Source organism: Neoarius graeffei, chromosome 7 (assembly GCF_027579695.1).
Source record: "Neoarius graeffei isolate fNeoGra1 chromosome 7, fNeoGra1.pri, whole genome shotgun sequence".
NCBI lineage: Eukaryota > Metazoa > Chordata > Actinopteri > Siluriformes > Ariidae > Neoarius > Neoarius graeffei.
The window spans coordinates 41,067,791-41,088,707 of record NC_083575.1 but is presented as its reverse complement, the minus strand read 5'-3'; the positions used below and the strand labels follow the sequence as shown (position 1 = coordinate 41,088,707).

The 20,917-nt window shown below is 42.2% G+C and overlaps 1 protein-coding gene across 1 annotated transcript in view; it reads left to right on the top strand.

The window, feature by feature from the left end:
- dctn1b (dynactin 1b) overlaps positions 1-19,352 on the top strand; it is a 38,964-nt gene extending 19,612 nt beyond the window's left edge. Inside the window, exons 13-29 of the mRNA XM_060925653.1 lie at positions 1,464-1,655; positions 1,799-1,912; positions 2,009-2,161; positions 6,684-6,844; positions 6,978-7,146; positions 7,423-7,491; positions 9,465-9,677; positions 11,128-11,289; positions 12,026-12,157; positions 12,250-12,375; positions 12,485-12,627; positions 12,790-12,956; positions 16,159-16,280; positions 18,308-18,494; positions 18,611-18,684; positions 18,771-18,860; positions 19,055-19,352. Coding sequence (XP_060781636.1) covers positions 1,464-1,655; positions 1,799-1,912; positions 2,009-2,161; positions 6,684-6,844; positions 6,978-7,146; positions 7,423-7,491; positions 9,465-9,677; positions 11,128-11,289; positions 12,026-12,157; positions 12,250-12,375; positions 12,485-12,627; positions 12,790-12,956; positions 16,159-16,280; positions 18,308-18,494; positions 18,611-18,684; positions 18,771-18,860; positions 19,055-19,192 — 2,412 coding nt within the window. The 3' untranslated portion in view covers positions 19,193-19,352. The remainder of the gene's footprint in view (positions 1-1,463; positions 1,656-1,798; positions 1,913-2,008; positions 2,162-6,683; positions 6,845-6,977; positions 7,147-7,422; positions 7,492-9,464; positions 9,678-11,127; positions 11,290-12,025; positions 12,158-12,249; positions 12,376-12,484; positions 12,628-12,789; positions 12,957-16,158; positions 16,281-18,307; positions 18,495-18,610; positions 18,685-18,770; positions 18,861-19,054) is intronic.
- Positions 19,353-20,917: the final 1,565 nt, after the last annotated feature.

The window sequence follows — 20,917 nt, the reverse complement described above, 5'->3', positions numbered from 1 at the left end:
AGTTATCAGCACTCAGTTCAGAAGCCTGCATCTCTGATGGTATGGGGTTGCATTAGTGCGTGTGGCATGGGCAGCTTACACATCTGGAAAGACACCATCAATGCTGAAAGGTATATCCAGGTTCTAGAGCAACATATGCTCCCATCCAGACGACGTCTCTTTCAGGGAAGACCTTGCATTTTCCAACATGACAATGCCAAACCACATACTGCATCAATTACAGCATCATGGCTGCGTAGAAGAAGGGTCCGGGTACTGAACTGGCCAGCCTGCAGTCCAGATCTTTCACCCATACAAAACATTTGGCGCATCATAAAACGGAAGATATGACAAAAAAGACCCAAGACAGTTGAGCAACTAGAATCCTACATTAGACAAGAATGGGTTAACATTCCTATCCCTAAACTTGAGCAACTTGTCTCCTCAGTCCCCAGACGTTTACAGACTGTTGTAAAGAGAAAAGGGGATGTCTCACAGTGGTAAACATGGCCTTGTCCCAACTTTTTTGAGATGTGTTGTTGTCATGAAATTTAAAATCACCTAATTTTTCTCTTTAAATGATACATTTTCTCAGTTTAAACATTTGATATGTCATCTATGTTCTATTCTGAATAAAATATGGAATTTTGAAACTTCCACATCATTGCATTCCGTTTTTATTTACAATTTGTTCTTTGTCCCAACTTTTTTGGAATCAGGGTTGTATAGCATATATATTTACTCTGAGGCAGGAGCCACAAAAATGAAGCATAATCCAAAAATGAACGATTTAAAAATCACAGAACTAAAATATACCAAGTATCTCTACTTTATATTATTCTACTCTTACCTCTTACAGTTTTCAAAACTGAAACCTCCGAACCGAGGCTGACATACACACGCTGTGGCTATGACCGAAACTCTTATTTCCCGGAAATGGTCCGGCGCTAGAGCTCAGTGGAACACACTTTCCTTCTATAATAAGCATAAACATGTCTGAAAGTGATTTCTTTAGTCTAGTCCATTTATTTCAAATGGTGAACCGAATTATATACACTCACCGGCCATTTTAATTGGAACACGTGTATGCGCAGTGCGTGATTGTTACGTTCTTACAGCATGATGACATAGTGGCTAGCGCCTCTATATGAGGCAGTAGACACAATACAAACGATTTTGACCTTTTTGGTGACCTTGACCAAATGACCCTCAAAATGTTGGAAGTTCTATTTGAGACCCGTAATATCGTTAACAAAAAAACAAAGAAACCCGACTGAAAACAATACCTCGCCCCCTGGTGGACTTCGTCTTGGACGAGGTAATGACATAATTTTATTTTATATTACAGCCATATATTTTCAGTAATATCATCTCTGTCTGAAAATGCTGGCCACCCTGGTGTGTGCATGCTTGGTTAGCTGTATCTCTGTTCTCAGCTGTGTGTCTAAATGTGCCTGCGTTTTGTTTGTAAATCTTCATTGTAGGAGGCCATTAATGAGATGAATGACGAGCTGCAGGAGAACGCCAGAGAGACGGAGCTGGAGCTGAGGGAACAGCTGGATCTGAGTGTGGCCAGTGTGCGAGAGGCAGAGAAACGTGTGGAAGCGGCGCAAGAGACCGTAGCAGATTACCAGCAGACCATCCAGAAATACAGAGAGCTGACCGCACACCTGCAGGTACTGCAGCACCTCATACTACAGAATCAAGTGAATTATTCGGCTGGAGTCATTGGAGAAAAGACAGTAAGCTTGTGGAAGGATAAAGATAGGGATGGTGTGTGTGTGTGTGTGTGTGTGTGTGTGTGTGTGTGTGTGTGTAGGAAGTGAACAGAGAGCTGACAAGCCAACAGGAGGCCACCGCAGAGCCGCAGCAGCAGCCTGCCGAGATCTTCGACTTCAAGATCAAGTTTGCAGAAACCAAAGCATATGCAAAGGTTTCTGCACATGTCACACTCACAATCAGTCTTTCAGAACAACTGCACCATGATTTACCTGTGCACGTGTGTATGCATGCATGTTTTTTATCCCAGGCTATCGAGATGGAGCTGCGTAAGATGGAAGTGGCTCAGGCGAACAGACAGGTGGCTCTTCTCACCTCCTTCATGCCCGACTCCTTCCTGAGACACGGAGGGGACCATGACGGCATCCTCGTCTTGCTGCTCATTCCCAGACTCATCTGCAAGGTACTCTGAGTGAGTGCATGTGTGTGAGCACTGTTATGGTGTGTTTTAAGGCCCTAGGGGTTGTGCAGGAAACCTTGTAGTCCACAGTTTTATTTGATCATTTTATTAATGGCATGATGGTGGAGATTTCAATAAAATACTATAAGAGAGTGGTTGCTGCTATTATTATATTTAGGTGTTGAAGTGAAAATTGGGGCAGCACGGTGGTGTAGTGGTTGGCACTGTCGCCTCAAAGCCAGAAGGTCCTGGGTTCAAGCCCAGTGGCCAATGGGGGCCTTTCTGTGTGGAGTTTGCATGTTCTCCCCGTGTCTGCGTGGGTTTCCTCCGGGTGCTCCGGTTTCCCCCACAGTCCAAAGACATGCAGGTTAGGCTAATTGGTGGCTCTAAATTGAGCGTAGGTGTGAATGGTTGTGTGTCAGCCCTGTGATGACCTGGCGACTTGTCCAGGGTGTACCCCGCCTCTCACCCATAGTCAGCTGGGATAGGCTCCAGCTTGCCTGCGACCCTGTGCAGGATAATCGGCTACAGGTCATGGATGGATGTGAAAATTAACTGGTCACTTTAATTGAACAGATTTAAAATGATGCCAGTCACACTAATACGTGTCTTCCAGAAAGTTAGTTTCCTTTAGTTCAACAGAACAAACAAACTAAGTCCAAATAATGTCATCTTGAATCTAACTGCAGTTTTAATGAAATTAGAAAGTGGTGTTTCCATGATATGAAATGTTTGGAATCTAAACATTTCGTGGTCATACCCTTGACCTCGTTATCACAAAGGGTCTTACTGTTTCTACTACTGTTGTTGACCTGGCCTTATCCGATCATTTCTGTGTTTTCTCTGATGTTTCTATGTCTCCTCACATTCAGAACAGCTCAACGACTATGGGTAGGAGAGTCATAAACGACAACACATGTGTTCTCTTTGAGCAAGCTCTCTCTCGGATCTCAACCAAAATGTCAGACTCTAGATAATTTACTGGAAATTTTTAATTTAAATATGACCCAAATTATGGATGATATTGCTCCATTCAAAATCAAAAGAATTAATGACAAGCAGAAAGCACCATGGAAGCAATACCCAGCTGTTAAATTGCTTAAGAGAGAATGTAGAAAGACTGAAAGAAAATGGCGTAAATTTAAACTTCACATCCATTATCAAATCTATAAAGAGATGCTTTGTAAATATAATTATGAAATTCGTAAAGCAAGACAGTCTTTCTTCTCCAACATCATCAACAGGAATATGAACAATGCCCGTGTGCTATTTTCAACAGTAGAGAAGCTAACTAATCCCCCACCACAATTAGCACCTGAACTTCTCTCAGTTAATAAATGCAATGAGTTTTCATCCTTCTTCAAAGGTAAAATTGATAAAATACGGCAGAATATTGCTCATAATATATCTCAGTTGCAAATAATTGAAAAACTGCAATCACCAGTGACACGGATAGATAACCTCAACACAATGTCAGAATTTTGTTTAATTGATTACGAGACTCTTGAAAAAACTGTACAAAATCTCAGTTCATCAACATCTGAATTGGACATTCTGCCCACCAACTTTTTTAAGTCTGTTCTTCACCTCATAATTACAGATGTGCTTCAGATCATAAATACATCCCTTGAGACTGGCATTGTTCCTGTGTCCCTGAAAAAAGCCGTTGAAAAGCCCCTACTTAAAAAGAATAATCTGGATGCTTCAGTATTAAACAACTACAGGCCAATATCAAATCTACCATTCATCGGGAAAATCCTTGAAAAAAATCGTCTTTAATCAATTAAATGCCTTCTTGATATCAAACAGCTGTTTTGATAACTTTCAGTCAGGATTTCTTGCCAATCATAGCACTGAAACAGTGCTGATTAAAGTTATAAATGACATACGTCTTAATACTGATGCAGGCAAAACATCGGTCCTGGTGTTACTAGACCTCAGTGCAGCTTTTGATACTGTTGATCACAACATACTGCTATATCGACTTGAACACTGGGTTGGGTTGACTGGTAAAGTTATCGATTGGTTAAAATCATACTTAAAAGATAGAAGCTTCTTTGTTACCATGGGAAATTGTACCTCAACATCAATGTCCTTGACCTGTGGTGTCCCCCAGGGGTCGATTCTTGGACCATTACTATTCAACCTTTATATGCTCCCACTTGGACAAATTATCAAGAACAACTCAATTTTGTATCACTGCTATGCAGATGACACCCAAATTTATTTTGCTCTATCACCTAATGATTATGCCCCCCTTGAATGTCTCTACCAGTGTATCGACCAAATCAACAACTGGATGTCAAAAAATTTTCTTCAGCTGAACACCGATAAAACAGAAGTAATTCTATTTGGGGAAAAACGATGAAAGACTCAAGATTACCACTATTCTTGGCACAAAGGGGATTAAAACAAAAGATATGGTTAAAAATCTTGGTGTTTTCATTGACAGCGAGCTAAACTTTGACAGTCACATGAAAGCAATCACTAAAACGGCATTCTATCACCTAAAAAACATTTCCAAACTAAGAGGACTTATGTCAAAAAATGATCTGGAAAAACTGATACATGCCTTCATCTCTAGTAGGGTTGACTACTGCAATGGCCTTTTCACAGGCCTGCCAAAAAAGACCATCAAACGACTTCAGCTGGTGCAAAATGCAGCGGCGAGGGTTCTCACACGAACAGAAAGAACAGAGCACATTACTCCAATTCTAAGGTCCCTTCACTGGCTTCCAGTAAGCTACAGAATTGACTAAAGTATTGCTGCTGGTGTACAAATCTCTAAATGGTACAGGGCCCAATTACCTCTCTGATATGTTGCAGCGGCCTAACCCAATCAGATCTACCAGATCGCAGCAGAAAAATTTACTGTTAAAACCTGTTGTTAAAACAAAGTATGGAGAAGCAGCTTTTAGCTACTATGCAGTGCAGCTATGGAACCAACTGCCAGAGGACATCAAAAATGCTCCTGCTGTTGGCAGCTTCAAATCTAGACTAAAGACCAAGCTGTTTTCAGATGCTTTCTGCTAACTGATTATTAGTGTCATCTTTACATGTTTTAAACTTTCTTAACTTTTACAATCTCTGCATGTTTTAAACTTTACTTAACTTTTATTCTATTTTATTCTGCTGGTTTTTTTTTACTGAACTTTTACTTCATTTTATTATTTTATTTCTACTATTGTTTAATTCTTATTATTTTTCTTCCCCATTTATTTTATGTAATTTTATTTTCTATTGTTTACTGTTTTGCTTTTACTTCTGTAAAGCACATTGAACTGCCACTGTGTATGAAATGTGCTATATAAATAAACTTGCCTTGCCTAAAATCTAACACAACTAGGTTTTAGGTCCTGTGGGTAGAAGGTTCAAGAGAAAAAGTCTCTAATGACTCTATTAAATGATTATGTATTATTATTCGATCCACATTCACTGGGTATGAGCAATCGCATGCTCTGATTGGCTACTCTACTACTAGGCTATCGGCTCATATACTGTGAGTAGAGAAAAACAAAATGGCGGAGCGTGTTGCTGAACAAACTGAGGACGAAATAAAAACTCTACTCGAGAACAAAACCCCCCCAAAATACAAAAAAGCAACAAAATATGGAATAAAAGTATTTGATGGTAAGAACATATCTTTTTTTTTTTCAAGAATTATTATGAGAGCATTTTTCACAAATTGCTACTGTCATTTCACCGGTTTGTTTACATTCTAAGCAGAAATGATTTTGTCGGACATTTTGTATAAAGTTTTCATTTATCGAATTTGCAAAAAAATAAAAATGCTCCATTTCTCAAAATCCAGTGAATGTGGATAGAATAAAACAATTATTTCACGAAATTGAGTCATACATGGCTTATAGCAGAATTGGTGTTACACGCCTCGTCGTGGGCGGCACGGTGGAGTAGTGGTTAGCGCTGTCGCCTCACAGCAAGAAGGTCCTGGGTTTGAGCCCCGGGGCCGGCGAGGGCCTTTCTGTGCGGAGTTTGCATGTTCTCCCCGTGTCCGCGTGGGTTTCCTCCGGGTGCTCCGGTTTCCCCCACAGTCCAAAGACATGCAGGTTAGGTTAACTGGTGACTCTAAATTGACCGTAGGTGTGAATGTGAGTGTGAATGGTTGTCTGTGTCTATGTGTCAGCCCTGTGATGACCTGGCGACTTGTCCAGGGTGTACCCCGCCTTTCGCCCGTAGTCAGCTGGGATAGGCTCCAGCTTGCCTGCGATCCTGTAGAACAGGATAAAGCGGCTACAGATAATGAGATGAGATGAGACGCCTTGTCGTGTAATAAATGTACGACTGGATTTTGTGGAATTATTTGGTGCACGTTTGCCAAATGTTTCTAATCCTTTCATTGCTAGTTTATTCATGGAATATATCTATGCTGTGTATTATGTAAGGGGTGGGCTTTTTTATTTTTTAAACAAGGGAAGTTGTCTCTTGCTGCAAAGCAAGAACCTTTATATTAAGGTACCGTGTGTGTGTGTGTGTGTGTGTGTGTGTGTGTGTGTGTGTGTTACAGGCAGAGCTGATCAGTAAGCAGGCGCAGGAGAAGTTTGATCTGACTGAGAACTGCTCTCAGAGGCCGGGGATGAGAGGGGCAGTGGGAGAGCAGCTCAGCTTTGCTGCTGGACTTGTTTACTCTCTGAGTCTGCTTCAGGCAACACTGCACAAATATGAATAGTGCGTTCTCTCTCTCTCTCTCTCTCTCTCTCTCTCTCTCTCACACACACACACACACAAATAATCTATCGTATCAACGTAATAGAATGGCCACTGTTTTTGGTTGTGCTGAATGTTTTTTCTGTCTCTGCAGTGCCCTTAATCAGTGTAATGTGGAGGTCTATAAGCGTGTGGGTTCCCTTTACTCTGAGATGTGTGTGCATGAGCGTTCTTTAGACTTCCTCATTGATTTGCTGCACAAGGATCAATTGGATGAAACTGTAAATGTAGAGCCACTTACTAAGGCCATCAAATATTATCAGGTATTTCTCGCTTTCTCTCTCTCTCACACACACACACACACACACACACACACACACACACACTCAGAAGATACAAATGTGTTCCTTTGCATGTTCCTACATGCTCAGACCGTCTTGGTTAAATTTATGTAAATTAAATCTTACACACACAGTATCTTTAGAACTTAGCAAGTACTACACTTACTGTTGGAGAATTATCATATCATACACAGAGACATTCAGTATGACGCAAAACAAGCACCATGAAACACATAATACTCTGTTCTGTGTCTGCAGCACCTTTATAGCATTCATCTAGCCGTACAGGCGGAGAACTGCACCATGCAGCTGGCTGACCATATAAAGGTAAAATACACACATCCACAGAAAATCCAATTTAGACTAATTGCACTTCTCCACTGAACAGCGTTGGTCACCAAGCCTCAACAACAAGTTTAGATTATCCATATATGGTCTGAATGCATGTGTTATTCTCCCATTGCATAGCTCTATCCGTGAAAGTACAAGTTTCTCTGGAGGTTATGACATGGTGACATGATGGATATGATGAAGGAAATACTACTCAAACTCAAATTCAAGCAGTTCCTGCATTTTCTGGGGCTGAATCTCAAATGTCTTACTACACTATTCATGAGGGCACTAAGTAGGGCATTCGGCTAAATTACGTTGTATCCTATGTAGGGCACAAACAAAGTTGAAGCCATTTGAGATCTGGCCTACCTAAAAGATGGCAGATTTTACTTGGCTCACAGGTTGGCTCCAGGGTCCCCAGTGCAATCCTGAGCTCGGGTTACTGTTTTGAGTTTCACGTTTTCTGCGTGTCTGTATGGAGATCCTCTAGGTTCTCAAAAACAGACTGTTGGTGGACTCTAAATTGCAGCTTGGTGTGAATGTGTGTGTATGGTACCCTGCGGTAGACTGATATCCCATCTAGGGTGTATTCCCACCTCACACACAGTGCTCTTGGGAGGGGTGAAACTATTTTTCAATACGAAAAGATAAACATCATATCTTCAAGCCACTGTGTAATGTTATTTATATTCTATGGATGCATCCACAAAAAAAAGCAAGTTAATCAAAAGAATTTTAATTTTGAACTGGTTCTCCATTTTGAAAACACACGTCTAGTCAGCAGGAAAACACTGGGAGTGATGTCATCAGAGTGAAATATGGGGAAATATGTCACTCAGATCTGCGATATATTTTGTGTTTTTCAACACAAGAAGATAAACTTCATATCTTCAAGCCAACGTGTGATTTTCTTTTTATTATATAGACACAAGGCAGCACAGCAATGTAGTGGTTAGCACTGTCGCCTCACTGAATCACTGGGTTCGAGCCCCGTGGCCGGCGAGGGCCTTTCTGTGTGGAGTTTGCATGTTCTCCCCGTGTCCGCGTAGGTTTCCTCCGGGTGCTCCGGTTTCCCCCACAGTCCAAAGACATGCAGGTTAGGCTAATTGGTGTCTCTAAATTGACTGTAGGTGTGAATGTGAGTGTGAATGGTTGTCTGTGTCTACCGTACGTGTCAGCCCTGTGATGACCTGGCGACTTGTCCAGGGTGTACCCCGCCTTTCGCCCGTAGTCAGCTGGGATAGGCTCCAGCTTGCCTGCGACCCTGCACAGGATAAGCGGTTACAGATAATGGATAATAATAATAATAATAATAATAATAATTTCAATTTATATAGCGCCTTTCACAAACCCAAGGACGCTTTACAAAAGAATTACCACCAAAAAAAAAAAACTAGGAAGAATAGTGTGAGGTAAAGAGAAAAGTTTTCAAGTTAGCTTTGAAGGAAGAGAGAGTGGAACAGTCACGGAGCGATTGTGGTAACGAGTTCCAAAGTTTAGGAGCAGCAACACTGAATGATCTGCCACCCATAGATGCCAGTTTAAAACGTGGAACAGTCAGAAATCCACAGACAGAAGATCTGAGGGAGCGGGAGGGACAGTACAAATGAATTAGCTCACAGAGATAGGAAGGAGCGAAACCCTTGAGGTTTCTCTATTCATCCATCCATGGATGGATGGATATAGACACATTTACAAACAAAAAGTACCCAAATTTATCAAAACAATTCATAGATTTCCTCACAAGTGACATATAAAGATTTATGTCACGGTTTTGGTTTTCCATGTCCCGAATGTGGCTCGTATGAAAAATATAGTGTGTGTGTGTGTGTGTGTGTGTGTGTGTATTTTACTTAAGATACACACAAAGCTCTTTCTTAAGGCTGTTTTGTGTTGATTGTTTTCTCCTGCCACTATACCTTGCAGCTCTAAAAACACTTGACTAACACATCCCTGTATCTCTGCAGTTTACCCAGAGTGCTCTGGACTGCATGGCAGTGGAGGTGGGTCGTCTGCGTGCCTTCTTGCAGGCAGGAGAGGAAGAAACACCATTTTCTGTGCTGCTCAAAGATCTGGACACTTCTTGTAGCGACATTCGCCAGTTTTGCAAGAAGATCCGCCGCCGCATGCCGGGCACTGACGCGCCAGGCATCCCTGCTGCTCTCAACTTTGGGCCTCAGGTCCACACACACACACAGTGCTAACACACACATACTCATTCATAAGTTTTTCTGTAGTTTGAGTATGTTCTGCATTGTAGAACAATAATGAAAATATCAAAACTTTGACATAGCATATGGAGCATATACATATGTTATTTACCAGCTGGGAGGTCCGTATCGTGAAATACCGTGACCGAGGTCTTGAAAGTACTGAGCGAGGCCCTCTGGGCCGAGGTCAGTATTCAAGGCCGAGGTCACGGTATTTCACCATACGGACCGACCTTAAGCTGGTAAATAATATATTTATTTTTTCTTTACCAAATTCTAACAGAAAACGAGAGCGTCCGAAAGGGAAAACCGAGCCGAGCCGCCATTTTAAATCCTCATTCACAACTGTAACACAAATTGCTTCCTCCTCGGTATACAAGTGCACTTCCATGGCAGGAAAAAAACTACATTTTGCCGCCTATGTAGTCCCCTATTTATACAAATAGGAGGCATTCAGGATTCAGCCATGTTTTTGCTCGGCGTTAGCATGTTACAGGTTTTAGCTTTCTCCTTAAATGTTTTCTTTTATTTCTTCTTCCTCAGGGTAGTAAAACTCGCTTTTGCTGTGAACACTGTCCTTATTGCTATCCATGCTGTAAAATTAATGCTATTCTCCTGAGAAATGCTGGCAAAAATTTATAAGATTTTTGATAATCTTATAAATAAATATTATAAAAAAAGATAAATGTTGACAAAAAATGCTACCATGTTTGTTGTTGTTGTGAACGAGCGAGTCACCAGAGGTCCGTAACCGGGGTCCGTATCGTAGGATACGGACCCGCTCGCCAGCCAATCAGAGGGCGGGATTTGATGGAAACCGGACCGCGAAAAAAATAAATGGAATTATGTGGTAAATGAAAAAGTGTTAAACAAAATGCATTTCATATTTTAGATTCTTCAAAGTAGCCGGCGTTTACCTTGATGACGCTTTACACACTATTGTCATTCTCTTAACCAGCTTCATGAGGTCGTCACCTGGAATGCTTTTCAATTAACAGGTGCCTCGTCAAAAGTTAATTAGTGCAATTTTCATGCCTTCTTAATGTGTTTGAGATCAAACAGTAAATAATAAAAATACAGTAAATAGCCCTATTCCACAACTGTAGTGATCCATATTATGTCAAGAACCGCTCAACTAAGTAAAGAGAAACGACATCCATTACTTTAACACACAAGTGTCTTTTAATTAATAGTCATAAAGAATAAACACTGAATTAGGATGCGTGTCCAAACTTTTGATTGGTACTGTATATTTTTGGTGAAACGCATTTACACTTAAATCCCCTTATTTCTGACTGTTCATCTCTGGTAGGACTTAGAGAAAATACATGTTTTTAATCCATATTCATGATTCAAGACTAAAGTGGACACACATGGCTGATTGGAGTGTGTGTGTGTGTGTGTGTGTGTGTGTGGGCAGGTGAGTGAGGCGCTGGCAGAAAGCAGGAGGCAGCTGGCCTGGGTCAATGCTGTACTGCAGGAGGTGGCTGCAGCAGGAGCTCAGCTCATTGCGCCACTCGGTGAACATGAGGGTCTGCCAACACTTAAACTGGAGGACATGGCCTTCAAAGCAGCTGAACAGGTCAGTACAGTGAAAACAAACAAGGAAATTCATTCATAACCATGATTTTTATTTAGTTGTAGTATTGTTTCATTTTAATGTACGGATTTAATGAAATTTACAAATATATTTGTCTAGACTCTTTCTCCTGTCAACCTAATGTGCTTGTTGAGAGAACCTTTAAACGGTCCATGTATATCCTTACACTAGAGTATCACCCTTTTAGAAAAGATAATGGTCCTTTAGAACTCTAGAGCCATTTACCACCCAGGAAGGCTTTTTCGAGGTAATTTTGTGTCACATTAATTTCAGTTTTCTCATCTCATTATCTCTAGCCGCTTTATCCTTCTACAGGGTCGCAGGCAAGCTGGAGCCTATCCCAGCTGACTACGGGCGAAAGGCGGGGTACACCCTGGACAAGTCACCAGGTCATCACAGGGCTGACACATAGACACAGACAACCATTCACACTCACATTCACACCTACGGTCAATTTAGAGTCACCAGTTAACCTAACCTGCATGTCTTTGGACTGTGGGGGAAACCGGAGCACCCAGAGGAAACCCACGCGGACACGGGGAGAACATGCAAACTCCACACAGAAAGGCCCTCGCCGGCCACGGGGCTCGAACCCGGACCGTCTTGCTGTGAGGCGACAGCACTAACCACTACACCACTGTGCCGCCATTAATTTCAGTTTTGTTTCATATAAAATATTCCTTCTTTGCATTTTTTTGTGTTCTGTTCTCGTGCTCAGATTTACGGCTCCCAGGGTATAAACCTCTACGAGTGTCTGCGCCAGTCCTGTAGCGTCGTCATCGCAACCATGAATAAGATGGCCACTGCTATGCAGGAGGGAGAGTACGACTCTGAGAAGCCACATACTGGGGTGGGTTCAGTTACAGGAATGCCAAAATGGGAATCTCGTTCCTATTTTGATTTTTCCCATGCAAAGTTGAGAGATTTGTGTGTGTGTTGTAGACGGCTCCAGTGGAGGTGCGAGCAGCTGCTCTGAGGGCAGAGATCACAGATGCTGAGGGACTCGGGCAAAAATTGGAAGACAGAGAGACTGTCATCAAAGAGCTCAAGAAATCCCTTAAAATAAAGGTACCCACATTTTTAAAAGAGAGTAACAGTACATCCGCATACCTACAGTATGCTGCACACACACATGCAGGTTACTAACTGCTAACTGTTGAAACTCTGCTGTGTGCAGGGTGAGGAGCTGAGTGAGGCCAATGTGCGTCTGAGTCTTCTAGAGAAGAAGCTGGACAGCGCGTCAAAGGATGCTGACGAACGAGTGGAGAAAATCCAGACAGTTCTGGAGGAGACCCAGACACTCCTAAAGAAGAAGGAGAAGTAAGAGAATAAGGATTAGAATAAGCCAACAAGCACAGACTACCTTTATGCACCGATGTGGTTTGTCCTCACTTTGATTCTACCAATTAATAACCATGAATTGATCAAACGTCCTGCTTGTCACAAATCTCTGTCTTTGTCTCTCGCTGTGCTTGTGTATAGGGAATTTGAAGAGACCATGGATGCTCTGCAGGCTGACATAGACCAACTTGAGGCAGAGAAGACGGAGCTGAGACAGCGTATAAACAGCCAATCAAAGATGGCCACTGAGGGACTCCGAGGAAGTCCCTCTGGCATTGCATCCATTGTGACTGGCGGCATCACAGCTGGTGAGAATGATGAAAGACAAACTCTGAGAAAGAGAAATGGATGGTTGTGTGGTGGCCAAGGTACACGTCACATGCTGATTTTTATCACTAGTTCTGAAAAGTACAGGCTTACCTAAGTTAATGAATTGCATTTACTTTTCATGTATCTCAAATAGAAATTCTGAGTTTTTCACAAAAGTGAAACATGAGAATATCATATTTAAAGTTAGACGGCCTTTCGATTTCATAAAATCGGTGAAATTCAGTTCCCTCTGAAATTTGGTCATTGTGATATATGTTTATTTCTGCAATATCTAAAAAAAAAAAAACCTCAGGCCATTCTGTGGCTGGGAAGTTATCTAATTTGAGGGGATTCGCTAGCAAATAATGTGCATGAAATTGCTGGCTTTGCACAGTCAAGCAGACAGAGGAAGTCCACGTGCGCAGGTTTTCTTCTTTTTCTTCTTCTTTTGGGTTTTACAGCAGCTGGCATCCACAGTGTTGCATTACCGCCATCTACAGGTTTACCTTGACCGTGCACTGACAGTTCCATCATTCTGTCGCTAAATGAACAGCTGATCACACCGAGGTGCTCGCTGACCGCCGATATTTATTAGTTTGGTCCTGTTTCTCCTTTCCTTCACACCATAACATCTTTTCTTCTTGCTTTCCGTGACTGTAGTCGGTCTTCCACGTTTCATTCACACACTCACGTCCTCCATTTTTCTCTCCTGTTTCAAATTTGTATCCCACAATGCCTTGCGCAAACAGGGAAAGCCCACCACGTCATGCATGATGTAGTATCTTGAATTGGGTCATGGTGAAGCAGGAAAAAATAGTTGAGGATTTAGGGCCACATGGCCCTAAATTCGTTAATTGTTCTATTAAAAAAACTAATAAAATTGGAAGTCTGTGATTCGAATTCAGTAGCTTTTGGTCGAGTAAACAAAAATAATTGGATGTCGGGGAGAATTCTTTTCATGACCTACACCTGAAAAATCTGAAAGGCAGTCTATCTTTAAAGATTTCATATAGATGTTTTCCAGAATTGGCGACATCCGACAGGTTTTCCAGACTGACACCTTTTTGTTTTTGCCTTTCTCCGTCATGCACCCTTTCCTTCACTGAATCTGTGTCTTCTCGTCTCTCTTCATTCCCACTGCAGAGGATCAGAAAGGTAAATTGTAGACAATCCTTGATACTCTGTGATCTACACTGTATGTCACAATATTATGCAAAAAGGGTTCGTTGGAGTTCTTTCATAACACATTCCATTTTATTTTCTAACAAATTTGGCAACAATGATCAGAAACAACTGTGGGACTTGAACTGATTACTGCACACGAGTATAAACGCTGCTGCCATCTTTGCACTTTTTCCACGATTGTGCTGTGCTGTGGTATTAAGCAAGTTGTATAAAGTTGTTAACAAAGCCATTATTATGGGATGAAAGATTTAACTACAGAAGAGAAGACAACAATTGTTAGAACTTGGGTAATGGCAAATAAAATGGTTAAGATAACTGGTAAAGATCATCATAGCATAAAGGAGCATGTGGCAGATTCAAATACAATTAGGAAAAGTTCAGATTGTCAGCCTCGGTGGCTGTCCATCGCTAGCTATGATGGCTGCTTCATTGGGATCCGCAGAAATGCAGATGGGCTGTGAGGCCCACACCAGAGCGACAGAGTCGCCCGCAGCGGCGGCATGAATGGCCTGGCCGAGCCGCCATGGAATGTCTGGCCTTGTGAGCTCTCGCATACTATTCTCCTCTCCTAACGAAGCACCTTGCACAGTAAGGTAAGACAAACAATGTCGTGCCCCCATCGTGTTATTTCTCTGGACCTCTAGACCTGATACCAAGTGGTGCACAAAAGAGCCACAGACCTGACGGGTATGGAAGTTGCCCCACAGTGACAACTGACTTGCCGAGCGATGCCATCCATTGGCCATTTGAGTGGCTCTTCCGCATGCCATCTGGTGGCGCGCCATTGACCCTGTTGAGTTCATCTCCACATTGCACCGAAAAGTGCCCTGCTGCCAACGCCTTCTTGGTGATGTACTATTTAACCCAAAGCTGGAACCCAGGCAGGTGCTACCACTGCGGGTCAGAGCGGACCTGGGAGCAATGGTGATTAAGGGGTAACTCCACTTTCCCCAATATTCAAGTCCTCCTGGACCTGAGACTCGCCACCAGTTGCAGTTTAAAGTCATACCCAGGACTAAGGAAAATGTTGATCCTGAAAAGTTCAGATAAGGGGAAAATGAAAGTAATTCACAACATAAACTCTCCCTCAGTAAGCAATATCGAGGAAAAAGCCATTAGCCAACAGCAGGGATATTTGATGAGGTTGGTGCCAGCAGTATTTCAGGATCAACGTATTTATTTTTTAAACACTTCTTTGTTAACCACAAAATTCCAAGCATGTTCCATATTTTATTTCATAGTGTTGATGTCTTCATATATATATTAATCTATTGTGGGCGGCACGGTGGTGTAGTGCTTAGCACTGTCGCCTCACAGCAAGAAGGTCCGGGTTCGAGCCCCGTGGCCGACAAGGGCCTTTCTGTGCGGAGTTTGCATGTTCTCCCCGTGTCCGCGTGGGTTTCCTCCGGGTGCTCCGGTTTCCCCCACAGTCCAAAGACATGCAGGTTAGGTTAACTGGTGACTCTAAATTGAGCGTAGGTGTGAATGTGAGTGTGAATGGTTGTCTGTGTCTATGTGTCAGCCCTGTGATGACCTGGCGACTTGTCCAGGGTGTACCCCGCCTTTCGCCCGTAGTCAGCTGGGATAGGCTCCAGCTTGCCTGCAACCCTGTAGAACAGGATAAGTAGCGACAGATAATGGATGGATTGATGAATCTATTGCAGGAGTACAAATGTCTCATAATTTTGATCATATTCTTGCACGTAAGTAATGGAAATGTGGTGCAGTTTCCACTAGTATGTTTTTTTTTTTTTTTTAATTATTCCAGATGTCTGAAGTGTTTTGCATAATAGTTTGACACACACTGTACTCTCTTTACTTCCTTCCTCTTCTAACCTCCCTCAGAGCTCTGACTCTCTGCGTGGCTCTTATGAGTGCGTCCTGTATGGAGTGCATGGAACTGATATAACCTTATCTAAACATGAACATACACGCTCATCAGAAAATGTTTAAGCTGCCAGGTGCATTACATTATAAAAGACAAAGGCTCACTAGTAATCTGGTCTGTGTGTGTAGGTGCTGTAGGAGTGTGTGCTGCGGGAGGTGTGCAGGTGATAGATTCTCCACTGCTGACACAACAAATTGAAGCTCAGAGACTCAGCATAAAGCGCCTGAAGAATGAAAACAACATCCTAAAGGTCTTCTGTCACACACACTTCTCAATCATGTTACAAACCCTAGTCCAGTCTTAGATTCAGTTACAATGCCGTTAGTCCAGGGTAGGCCAATTAAAGCGCAGAGTCTTGCTCATTTCAGTTTAGGAGAGGCCTGTGAAGCTCCCAAGTAGCATAACATAATGCAAAAAATTTCACACTGTTTTTGGGGAAATTGGGCAAAATTAGATATGATCTCTTGGTGGGAATGGTGTTACTCTGTCTTGTTATTCACAGCAACACTAACCAATCATGGGTGTCTGTAAGCTCACGTATGAGGAAGAGGGCAGATATCGCTTTCCTCCGAGTGCGTTACGCAACATGAGCAGCAGTTTGAAAAATGCAGCGGATGGCTTCACATGTCTCAGAGGAAGCACATGTTAGCATTCACTGTCCCCGGTTTGGGAGTATGATAGAGTAGGTGTTGTATGATGGCGAAGAGCTGGCTGGCTGGTGGATGGGAATTGGCAGGTGACCAAATTGGGGATAAAATTGAGGGAAAATTATAAATAAATAAAAAGAAGCACCTTGATGAGGCTGCCAGATAATCAGTAATAATACAATGTCTATTAGGGTGCATCAGTTGCCCTCACTTTCATAAAATCTGACGCATTTTTGTTTGGGTGTTCCTTTTCACCAATAAAGACATCCTGTAAAATGTTTTGACCATATTCAAAAGTCTAATGGTGGCACCATGAGGTTCATTTTTTGCCAAAAAACGCTTATTTTATGTTTTCGCGTAAGGTTTGAATCACAATGTTGGACTCCATTTATTGATTTCTTGTGAGCCAGAGATCATGTTAAGAACCTTTTGCAAGGGATTGAGAAGCATTAATGTGATTCAGAATACATTTGTATTGTTTAAAAGTAGTTGAACAATGATTCAATGAACAGCTAAAACTCAAACTGTGCTTGATAATATATTTAGAATATGTGCTAAAAATGTGTATCTAAGATATTTGGTATACTCTATAAGGTGCCATAATGTTTCATGAAAAGTGATTGAAATTTTGTCATAAAAGTCATAAAATAGCAGCTTTTTCCATAACTTTGAGCTCCTGGTGCCACCATTACACTTTTGAATTTTGTCAAAATATTTCACCCAGTGTGTTTTCTTACCAAAAGGAACATAAAAAGAAAAATGCATCATGATCGGAGGAACTTTTCCATTTTTAGGGGGCAACTGATGCACCCTAATGTCTATTGTACAAGCAAAGTAGCAAATATGAATAATATGAAGCTTGTATCCAAATCCACTTTGATGCTGGTGAAAAATGAATAGTTAATTATTTGAATTACGCACACTGTTTCCTAGTGAAAGTTGAAGAGGCATTTCTTGAAACCAAAACGACTATTTTGACAAAATACATCCATAGCAAAGAGTGCTTTCTTTTTGTACTAGTTTGTTACGAGAACAAAAATACTAGAGACTTGTGCAGGTCTGAGATCAGCCTTTTACGTCAGGATTCAAATCAATGTTGCAAAATCCGTTCCTTTCCTAGACAGCACTTTAGACCACTCAGCCACGAAGGGTTACATTGCGAGCTGAGGTTATGTAACATGGTACTTACATAGTCAGTAAGCAGTGGCGCCACACCGCGACTGTGGAATTGCTACCTGAGGCTGGCATGCCAATTACATTCTTAAACACGCTCAAACTTGGTTAAACGTACACATACAGACAGGCACCTCTATGGGCTTCAACCAAAGGCTGAGCCAAAAAGCAATGCTAAGTATTGCTGAGAATGTAGTGAATATTGTAAGTTATACTGTGTTATACATGGCCTTTCCCCATATATATATATATATATATATATATATATATATATATATATATATTTCCATTCCGCCCACTTGTTATTAAAGTTGAATAGCCCTGGTTGAGGGCCGAAGCAGTCCTAGGCAAGATGTTGCAAATTTCAGAGTTTGTGTACAGACTTCAGTCGTCATTTTCAGACTAAAAAAATCAATCATTCTTCCTTCTGTCTCTGTGTAAATGTTTGTGTATTTAGGCAGAAAAGATGCATGCTCAGTTAGCATCACTTCCTCCACTGAATGTGTCGAAGTTGAACTGGCGTGAAGGTTGTAGACCAGAGGTCCTATCCAGCGCTCTCTATCGCAAAACAGACCAACTCCTGGAAACACTGCTGCAGATGAGTGCCAATGTCAAAGTCGTAGACATCACTGGAAAATCTCCAGGTTAGAGATTATGACCTTCTCAGATGGTTATGCCACTGCATGGACATTATATTAATATAAATGTATGAGAATGTATGTTTGTGCATGTGTGTGTGTGTGTGTGTGTGTACGTACAGTGAGTCCCAGTGCCCAGCTCCTGGAGCAGACAGCAAGGCTTCAGTCTCTCAGTGAGACTCTTGACAGACTAAAGGTAGAATCAGGGGTCAAAGCCCAACCATAACTCAACAATGAAATGTGCTTGGCTCAGTCTGACCCCAATCATTCGCTGTCCTTTAGGATGAAGTAGCAGAGCATGTGGTGTCTCAGAGACCTGGTGCTCGGGTTTCATCCGACTTTGCTACGTTCCCCTGTACCTCATTTGTAAAGGTAAAATCACAGACACAAATCATGACTGTCCTACTACAAGGTTGTACCTTGGTGAAGAGCCGCTTTGAGATGTTTTGTAGCCCACAAACGTTGTCTAAATGTTAACTTGCGCTAGTGAGGTCAGAAACTGCTTTAGCAACAAGCCTGCCCAAATCAGTCCCCTCAGAATCTTCTCATTTCTTTGTCTCTCTCAGGCTAAAGAGGAGACGATGAGAGATGAAGTGTTGGTCGGTCGTGTGATGGTGCCTTGTGCCCGAGGGCAGGAGCAGGTTCACCGGCTCGTGCTGTCCCAGTACCAGCTGCAGAGAGTGCATCGCCTGCTTCAGACTTAAACATAACCTTCAGCAAGAACGAGCCCTGCAGCCGCTTCCTGAAAAACCTGATCCACTTTCACTAGATGCATCCCAACTTTAACAGCGGAAGGATATGCACGAAACTTGGACAAGCCGTGAATCGCAGTGACTGGTTGGGAATATTTCTTTGCTCTGGCATCTTCACAGCCTGAGCTGTACAGTGGGGCGAAAAAGTATTTAGTCAGTCAGTCACCAATTGTGCAAGTTCTCCCACTTAAAAAGATGAGAGAGGTCTGTAATTTTCATCATAGGTACACTTCAACTATGAGAGACAGAATGAGAAAAAAAAATCCAGAAAATCACATTGTCTGATTTTTAAAGAATTTATTTGCAAATTATGGTGGAAAATAAGTATTTGGTCAATAACAAAAGTTCATCTCAGTACTTTGTTATATACCCTTTGTTGGCAATGACAGAGGTCAAACGTTTTCTGTAAGTCTTCACAAGGTTTTCACACACTGTTGCTGGTATTTTGGCCCATTCCTCCATGCAGATCTCCTCTAGAGCAGTGACGTTTTGGGGCTGTCGCTGGGCAACACGGACTTTCAACTCCCTCCAAAGATTTTCTATGGGGTTGAGATCTGGAGACTGGCTAGGCCACTCCAGGACCTTGAAATGCTTCTTACGAAGCCACTCCTTCGTTGCCTGGGCGGTGTGTTTGGGATCATTGTCATGCTGAAAGACCCAGCCACGTTTCATCTTCAATGCCCTTGCTGATGGAAGGAGGTTTTCACTCAAAATCTCACGATACATGGCTCCATTCATTCTTTCCTTTACACGGATCAGTCGTCCTGGTCCCTTTGCAGAAAAACAGCCCCAAAGCATGATGTTTCCACCCTCATGCTTCACAGTAGGTATGGTGTTCTTTGGATGCAACTCAGCATTCTTTCTCCTCCAAACACGACAAGTTGAGTTTTTACCAAAAAGTTCTATTTTGGTTTCATCTGACCATATGACATTCTCCCAGTCCTCTTCTGGATCATCCAAATGCTCTCTAGCAAACTTCAGATGGGCCTGGACATGTACTGGCTTAAGCAGGGGGACACGTCTGGCACTGCAGGATTTGAGTCCCTGGCGGTGTAGTGTGTTACTGATGGTAGCCTTTGTTACTTTGGTCCCAGCTCTCTGCAGGTCATTCACTAGGTCCCCCCGTGTGGTTCTGGGATTTTTGCTCACTGTTCTTGTGATCATTTTGACCCCACGGGGTGAGATCTTGCGTGGAGCCCCAGATCGAGGGAGATTATCAGTGGTCTTGTATGTCTTCCATTTTCTAATAATTGCTCCCACAGTTGATTTCTTCACACCAAGCTGCTTACCTATTGCAGATTCAGTCTTCCCAGCCTGGTGCAGGTCTACAATTTTGTTTCTGGTGTCCTTTGACAGCTCTTTGGTCTTGGCCATAGTGGAGTTTGGAGTGTGACTGTTTGAGGTTGTGGACAGGTGCCTTTTATACTGATAACGAGTTCAAACAGGTGCCATTAATCCAGGTAACGAGTGGAGGACAGAGGAGCCTCTTAAAGAAGTTGTTACAGGTCTGTGAGAGCCAGAAATCTTGCTTGTTTGTAGGTGACCACATACTTATTTTACCGAGGAATTTACCAATTAATTCATTAAAAATCCTACAATGTGATTTCCTGGATTCTTTCCCCCCATTCTGTCTCTCATAGTTGAAGTGCACCTATGATGAAAATTACAGGCCTCTCT